The 9,438-nt window shown below is 34.7% G+C and overlaps 1 protein-coding gene across 1 annotated transcript in view; it reads right to left on the bottom strand.

The window, feature by feature from the left end:
* Nucleotides 1-9,438, bottom strand: part of LOC106108130 (formin-binding protein 1 homolog) — a gene marked incomplete in the record, with an annotated part of 47,089 nt that overhangs the window by 5,530 nt on the left and 32,121 nt on the right. Inside the window, 4 exon segments of the mRNA XM_013289219.1 lie at nucleotides 292-443; nucleotides 2,410-2,554; nucleotides 4,351-4,401; nucleotides 6,026-6,141. Coding sequence (XP_013144673.1) covers nucleotides 292-443; nucleotides 2,410-2,554; nucleotides 4,351-4,401; nucleotides 6,026-6,141 — 464 coding nt within the window.

The raw sequence follows: 9,438 nt of genomic DNA, 5'->3' as shown, positions 1-9,438 counted from the left end.
CCTTTTATTTTCAAACTCGACAAGAATCTCCAATCGTTCCGTCGTGCATACATCAAAAATCTTTGCTTGGAATAAAAAGAACGGTATACTATATATAATTTTACAAATCACGAGATACCGGCCGCCTCGCTGGGACACTGAAAGGATTATTCATTTAAAAACATGAATAAAACACGAAGTATCCTCGAGTTAAAATAACGAAATGTTGTACAGTACAGGCTAAAATAATCCTGGCCGAAATAAAAACTCAAGCTTCATTAACTAAAAAAAAAAAACATTTAAAATGTGTACCTTAGACTGAGATCAGCGTCAGCCTTGTCGAAGGTTTCGATAGCCCTCTCGGACTCGCGGGCGGCGCGCTCGTAGGCTCGCCGCGCCCTCTCCAGTGCGCCTATAGCTGAATTGAGTACGGCCACTTGTTTGGCGCCTTCGTTTAAATGTTGCTGGAATAAGGACGATAAAACGGTCAAGTGCGATGTCAGACAGCTGTTGTAACGCGTTGAGAGACAACTACAATAAATACAATCTTGTTACCGATTTTTTTTCTTAAAGTAATAAAAAAAGCATAAATAAATAGTATTTCTAGTGAAAGTTAAAGCAATCCTTCTTAATCAGAACTACAATGCCAATTATCTTTCGTGTTTATTTATTAACTAGCTGTCGCCCGCGACTCTGTCCGCGTGGAGTAAAAAAATCTCATCTACATCTACACCAAATTTTATATAAATTGGTTCAGCCGTTTTGGCTACAAACTCTAACTAACATCTATGCATCCATCCATCCATCCATCTAAACTATCGCATTTATAATATTAGTATGAAGTATGATAGTCAGATGTCCACGACTAAATATATCACCAGATGGATAGTGACGTATTTTTTCCATTTAAATTAACTTAACGTCCAACATCTTAATCGATATGTTGGTCGTAGAAGATTGGCATCAAATCAACTGTGTCATACAATTACACGTCTAAAATCCTTGACCCAGTCGCATCTAGGCGGCCGAGTCGGGATCAATATAACAAACACAAGCGCCAACTTGCTTTAATGAGGCAAAACGTTTGCCAAATTGTCCTTTCGTAATACTCATGTCTGTTTTTGGAAAGCAAACGAGTATTTTAATAAGGTCAATTTATTCGAAGAATTTAAAAAAATAAGTTTAATAAGATTTGACATAAGCATTTCTAGTAATCTGTGATGGATGGATGGATGTTTGTTAGAGTTTGTAGCCTAACAGCTGAATGGATTTCGATGAAATTTGGTGTAGATGTAGAGGATGGTCTGGAAGATCACGTAGACTACTCACTTTTGTTTTTATTTTAATACCACGCGGACGGAGTCGTGGGCGAAAACTAGTTATCAAATAATTTTCTTTTTTATCAAATGATGAAATCACACACTGATATTCTTAATTGTGCAAGTACATTCTCCAAACAAATAATTAAAATATATTAATCAAAAGATAATTCTAATATTAATTTTATTAAGATTTTAATATATCATTAATATAATCATCAAAGCCGTTGTAAGACGAGATGCATCAATACGTTCATGCATGAAGGAATTAGAATGTAGAGTAACAAGTCTCCGCACTGCTTCACGTTTATTTCTGCTCCCGATTGACTAGTGTACGGTACTTTTATTAATACTAAAATGATCATGGATAAACAAATCAACAAAATAACTAGTGATTAAACGTTATAAGGTTATTTAAAATATACATACTTTAACGACACAATAAAATATATAACTGTTAATGTTGTCCACTAGCATAAAGTGCTAGATGACAGGAATAGGCATTTACACACATCTAAGGATCTTAATTGTGACCGCAATGTGATTTTCGTGTTTTCGAATTTTCATATGTACATAATTTACCCGACGTTCTTACGGTGAAGGAAAATATCGTGATGCAACCTGCACATATCAGCGGAGAAATTCAAAGATATATGTGAAGTCAACCAACCCGAATTGGGCCAGTGTGGTTGACTATGGCCTAGTCACCCTAATTAAGGGTAGGCTCCGAGCCCCTCGGTGGGGACGTATAGTGAGCTGGTGATGATGAAGGATCTTAAATACCTATCACATCAAAGCCTTTAAATCTTACTATCATACTATACTAATATGTAAAAGTTTAGATAGATGGATGGATGGATGAATGGATAGATGTTTGTAAGAGTATGCAGTCTAAACGGCTGAACGGATTTCGATGAAATTTAGTACATATGTAGAGGATAGTCTAGAAGAACATATGGGCTACTCACTATCGTTTATTTTTATTTGCACGCGGACGGAGTCGCGAGCGAAAACTAGTGCTTACTAAAGAAAGCCCTTAGTTTAGATTATTAAAAAACCTACACTAAAAGCTAGAGTAAAGTGCAGGGAAACATCATGGTTGTTTATTTACCTTCCTCTCTTCTCTTAACTCCTTGGCAAGCAGGTGCAGCTCACGTACGACATTGGACTGCAGGTTCTCCGCTACGACCTCGCGCTGCCCCGCGAAGTCGCCCAGCTCCTGCAGCAGCTGTCTGAATGCTTTACATGCTGAGTATCTGCAATACCAAAAAAAAAACACAATAATATACAATCTTATTGTTTACTAGCTGTTGCTTGCGACTTCGTCCCCGTGAAATTAAAAGAGTTGTAAAAAATACTAGCTTTCGCCCGCGACTCCGTCTGCGTAGAATTTAAAAAAAAGTGAGCAGCCTATGTTTTCTTTAAATTTTAAATTTAATCGATATCCGTTCAGCCGTTTAGGCTACAAACTGTAACAAACATCCATCTATGTAATATTAGTAAGACAGCCAACTCACTGATAAGGTAGTTTTTTAAAGGTGGAATATTTTTTGTAATCGGCCCAATAATTTTTGAGTTATTTCAATACATACAAAAATACAAATCTTTCCTCTTTATAATACTAGTATAGATTATAAAAATGGCTTTACACGGTTCGTCAAGATGCCAACGTACACGGATTAAAACAAATTGTAAAATGGTCGCCTATGGAAACCTTACTTTATAAAAGTTATTCTCTAGTTGCAAAGTTAAAAGCATTTAAAATTAAAATCTACAAGAGTATAGTTAGTGGTCATAATTTTATAACAGGATCCAACAAGGAACGGCAGTCCCGTAAACTAACTAACTTGTTAGAAACCAACAGCATACTAATAATTACTGTTGATTGGACAACTAATTGAATTTTAAGTTTTACAGCCACACAAGTCGTTTAATGTTAGTTTAAGTAATGGTGTAAATTTAAATCACTAGAACGACACTAAGAAAGGGTTAGCAATAATTAAACTACTTCTTAGTATTAGAATAGATTGCATATATGTCTTGTTTGAAATTTGGAAAACTCTTAAAAAGTACACGTCATTCTTTGTACTACATCTAACAAAAAGTAACGATTCAAATACCGGACAAAACATTTAAATTAATAGAATAAATGATTGTTAAGATGATTCACTCTCACTCCACTCAGTTTCCGAAGAACTGCAGCGGAAAGACGCGACTATTGTTTTTTATTATTTCTAGAATGGGACAAGCAACGAGCAACGACTAAATCATTGATAAATAGCTTTTTCCCGGCTCCGGTGCTTGTAAAGATAGCTAAATATAAGACTCCTTTGTGTAACGTGACGCATAGATTTAATTTATAGCATATTCAATCTAAACTACAAATTAAACATAAAATGCATAAACGTTGCAATAAAAAATTACAGTTCAATTCCTAATTAATAGTTATGATTTTATGATATTTTGCATAACTATATAATAGGTTCAGACGCATACTTCCGGTCTGTTATGAGCTTATATCTAGACATCCACTTATACTGTTAACAGGATTTTTAACGTGGTCACCGTGCATATCCTGGTCTATATTAATATATCATGGCGTGGCGCTTAGGATACTTTTCTGTATCAAAGAACTAACGGTTCCATAAACTCTACGTTTTAAAAACTATTATCTATATTATTAATATTATAAAGAGGAAAGATTTGTATTTTTGTATGTATTGAAAAAACTTAAAAACTATCGGGCCGAATTTAAAAATTCTTTCACCCTTAGAAAGGTTATTTCTCTGTAAGTAACATAGGCTATATTTTTTAATCACACGCGGGCGAAGTCGCGCGCGAAAACTAGTATTGAATAATGGCGAAGACCATAGAAAGTATTGATGGATTGTGTGTAAGGTTATCCTCTTTCTTCTTGTTTAAGAAGTAAATTTAGAATTGACGGCTGATAGGTAAGAGAGAGCTGTACAAATTATGCCGACCGTAGGGACAATTGTATAATAGGTTGATGATGACGATGACGAAAAAGCTGATAAAACATGAATCAACTTACTGGTATTCATCTTCTTCTTTTCTTTTGGGTTGATAACTTTTAACGAGCCTCCTGCAAACAGAAATTATCCATATAAAACATTCTGTACTTAGAAAAAGAGAAACGATTGCGTGAATAAATTTATTTACATATTGCTTAACAGTCAAAGAGACAGTGGTACGGAACATTTTCGAATGGTACAATTTAGTGAAAAATCTCTCGCATCTGGTATTCAATAAACAGCACAAAATGTAGTGAAAGTAAACTTTCGACAGGTTACGACACTCCCCGCGCTCGTATGTCTTGTTTATAACATATAGCGTAATCCTTTTAATATATTTATGTAATACATTACACCTATTGTACAAATGTTTCTATCGACTTTTGAGTCTATTGTTTTTGATTACGCAAACAGTGCGTGAGGGGTCAATATTCGGATAAAAGTTATACTTTTACTTTTATAATTAGGTGAGAAAAATATACGTATTATACATTACGGTAAAAACTAATGATACGTCTAATTGCAGGGAGTTTTATATTTATCACGGACTTGGTAAAATTGAAAACTAAGGACCTGCCCCACCTAATTGTAAATTGTATGATAACAATCCAACGTGTAAAATATATAATGGAAATATCGAGTTTTGATCCCTTATCTGACAATGACGTCATTTTTAACCTATCTGAGTCCCTATCAGCCAATGGTGGAACAGGCCTTAAGACTTCTTAAGATTAGATCTGCTTGAAATTTACCTGCATCCAGTCTATAGGTTAATAAACTACTAAAGTGTATAAAGCACCCCTTGACCCAATACAACGGCCTCGAGTGGAATTCACAAGTCCCCGATACTGAAACTCATCTTGTAAGACAAGAGTGCTCGCCTTTGAGCTTGCATATTTTGAAGTATGTAAAAGAAAGTTTATAAGGTGTTCAGGTAATGTAAAACCTGAATCACAATTTACATTTATCGGAGGAATTTTAATTTCGAGTTGAACAACGACTTGCCAATAAAGTAGGCTAGTTTCAATTTTATACAATTAATGGTCGGTTTCCTAGCTACATTTTACGCTAACGTTTTTGGTTTGGTAAGTCCATAAAATGCGTTTCCGAACTCCGTAACTTGAGTTTTACTCTAATGTAACTGTAGACAACCAGACACTAAAGAATCACTAGGTAACGATAAATAAATGGAAACTTTAGAAACCCAGCAAAAAATGAAATAATTCAATAAAACGACTTATTTTACATCCAAATCCTGTTTCCATAAGTTTACATATTTAGCGCAATTCGCAGTCATTCGTTAAACAATAAAAATACAACTGTACGTTTTATGTTAAAATTTGTACTCAAAAATAAAAACTAAATGCAGCTATAATAATGCTAATAAAATACATTTCGCAGATCGTTCCATTAATGCTAATAGACGCGCATATAAATTTAGCGCACATTTTAGCAAAGCAACTTCAATACATACGCAAAATACAATTTACATTGTTTACTTGCTAACAAAAAAACCCATCTTGTCTTGCAGAGAGTTCTAACTGGCAAAAAATCATGAATTAATAAGATACACGAGAATTTTCAAGTTCCAGTTATTTTAATCTTAAAACTTTATGGCTCAAACTAAGGATTCCCTTAGGGGCATTGTGGAGATTTAAAAGTAAATAATTTAGAGTGTAATATTTATTTCCATACCTGAGTTTTCCTGCATACTCGAGTTCTATAGCGCATCTGTCCTTTACGAAGTTACCATATTTATCTAGGAACTCGATTCCCTTGTGCGTGTGGGCGGCTAAGTTATCATACTGATCCTGCGGACAAACAAACAATACAATTAATACATATGCCAAAACGTGGAGGAAACCGGGCTAAGATACGAGGTCAGTAGCGGGGAGGTAACGGAGATAACTGGCCGGAAAGTCGGTACAATCAAGCTAATTTATGCTGAGTTTCTGAAGTTTCCATTCATTTTATCGTTATTTTGTGACTCATTAGTGTTTGGTTGATCCAAGTATTTAAGGAGTAAAACTTAAGTAACGTAGTTCGAAACATCATTTTATTAAGTTATCTTAAATGTTGGGAAACCGATCATTAGTAACACTTTCCGCAAGATGTGCAAACTATTAATAGTATTAATTTGGGTGTACGAGTTTTATTATATCCATAGTCAGTCAGTATAAGATTATTCTCCACTATAATAATATGCATAACTCGACTAAAACATAATCAAAGAACCATTCTTACATCTAAGATAGACACCGCATAGGAAGCAATTGCATATCGCGATACATATGGAGAGACAGAGATAGAAGAAACCGCTTGTTATTACAGAAAACTAAAACATATCACGTTCTAATAGATCAGTATAATAACAGCATTCAATATTACTCTAATTTATTCATAACTTGTGAGAAGTCTGTCTTAAATACTGTCTAGGATACGTCTGGGACTTTCCAGATTAAACGGATCAAGTATAGAAATCATTATACAATGATTTACGACACTGATGTGAAAGCATAACTGTTTAGAGACTTCAAGTTTGCTAACAAGAATGATGAGTTGAGAACTATGAAGCGTATTTTCGGCGCCACATTCGCGGGGGCGACAATTGACCTGTTATCTCTAATACGTCCCGTCCGCTTAAACCGACCAGAAGTGTGTTCCTGTGTCGATGTCCTGACAGACTATATATTCGAGATAGTATTATAACAAAGACCAAATTATTAAAAGTAGTATTTATTATAAGGTTAATATGTGCTGTGCCAAACATTGTATGTGCTCGTTACCTGAGTCATTAGTTAAATAGATTACGCAGCCCTAACCAGTAAACGAGCATAGAAGAGTATAAACCAATGTGATTAAGGCAACATTGACTTTAATGGATCCTAAAAGATAACGTTCAAACGATGCCCCAATACTAATTAACACGACAATGACGTAATTGGATGCATTAGCGAACATTGTATCTACCAATAACCGCGATATCAAAATATAATCCTACTCATAAAACCCCAACGAATTCAACATCAAATCTTGTACATAAAAACATGAAATAATAACACTTTTGTTAATAATTTAATCAGCTACGTGTTTATGTTTTCAATCTGTGCGAACCTAAATCATACCTCTTGTAAGAAACCTCAACATCCGGAGTCTAAATTTAGACGCCCTATCGGCCGCTGCAAACATCACTGAATGAGGTGTACTCGAGAAATACGTGGCTATTTAATACTAATAATAAATTTACATTACGAAAACATGCTGCGAAACATTACAAAATTGTAAAAGATTAACATCATTCATCTACAGTTTTTACGGACAATTTTATTAGGTATTTGATACAATCTATTCGTATTATTAAACACAATTTCTCAAACAAAGGTCGATCAATCTAGTTATTTTATTCACATGATTAGATGAATCGTAACTTAAAAAGCTCATATAAAAACACCGATAACTTCTGGCCTTCCCGGTTTAAGTTTAACGAATGATATATGTCAAGGCCACGAAACATACAAACACACCCAGACTTCAAAACAAATATTTGGGATCCACACGAAATTTTCCTTAGCTGCAATAAATTAATTTACATCATTGGCGTTAGAGTTTTAAAAGAAAAAGAATGGATTACGCTTTAACCTTTTAGATTGAATGGCCTTCGTAACCAAACATTTACCAACAAGATTAACTTATTGGGCAGGAACCTTAGAAAGGTGTAAGGAGACGTGTAAGTTATGTCTACCCTTTAGTACAAAGAACTGGAATGGTATACTGAAACAAAAATTCTTTTTACAAAATAAAATATACTTAGTTGCAAAAATATCGATATCTAATTCATAATAACTATGACGGATTATTCACTTTGTCGTTTAACACGACCATCCGAGATAGAGCAGGCGCGGTGCACAATGCACGTCCGAATGCATTGTTAACCGATTATAGGACCTTTTATGATTGTCCGATCACTGATGTACAAGCTCTATGACAATATGCTGGTACAAATTATCACAACGTAAGTACAAAAATATAGACAACTTCCATCATTTTGTTAATCATAATGATTAAAAAACTCATTAACGTTTTGGTAATAAACAAAAGAAAATCAGGCTACATGTTGAAAGACTACACAAACAAAATACTACGTCATTTATAAGTACGTGAGCTTTTTATATACCCATCAATTCTTTTTTAACAAATTTTGATTATTACGCACGACTGGTTATTTATCTGTGAATTGAATACAACGGTCATCTTTTTTATTACAAAAAACCGAAAGTCATGAATGAATCAGCGCCAATACAATAATCTATTGAATAGTAAACTTTCGATGGCAATCAAATACTATCATTCAATTTGTTGAGTCGCGCTGCGACACGGATACATTCCGGTCTCACACAACAACGATTAAACGCTTTTATCATATTGAAATGTACAGTTATGCTTAATAAAGTATTTAAGTAGAGAAAGGCAGAAATATTACAACGTTTTGATACGCGCATCGTGTGGTGTGGCATACAACCGTGGCACGGTTCGTTAACCTGGTCGACGGCGGTACGACGTCGCGTTGAGAGAGCCAGTGTTGGCGTGGGAGAACTGGACCGGTGATACCACCGCAATATCCAACGCGGTCTAACACGGTGCAATAACTCGTCACCATGCAGGAGCTATTCTAAGAGTCGTTAAGACGCAGAGTACTTTGCTACGAAAATAAGTTATGACTAACTTAAGTATCCAACGCAGACGTCTAAGATATAAAACGAAGCGGGTTATAATCGTCAAAATGAAAAAAAAAAAACAAGCTTTCGCAAATGAAAAAACCTAAGTGGATGTCATGCGTAGACCTAGTTGTATTTTTATCAAGTTTGTTTATCACAATCATTATGTACAATTGAACAAATGAAAACCATTGAAAAGGAGATAGAGAGGAAGAGTTATTCTTTGGAGGAGATTTATTAACTGAGTTCAAACTAAAACCCACCTTAAGTTATAGGGTCTGGATATAGGCTCTAGACAGAACAATCAATAATTTGATATGTATTAGGGGGACCGGAAAGTAATGTCGTTTCTGCGCATGCCAATACTTGATTGTCATTTTTCAGCTCATTGTT

The sequence above is a fragment of the Papilio polytes genome, unplaced genomic scaffold (assembly GCF_000836215.1).
Source record: "Papilio polytes unplaced genomic scaffold, Ppol_1.0 DF821845.1, whole genome shotgun sequence".
NCBI classification, from domain to species: domain Eukaryota; kingdom Metazoa; phylum Arthropoda; class Insecta; order Lepidoptera; family Papilionidae; genus Papilio; species Papilio polytes.
The sequence above is the reverse complement of the archived record's forward strand: the minus strand, read 5'-3'. Positions and strand labels throughout refer to the sequence as shown.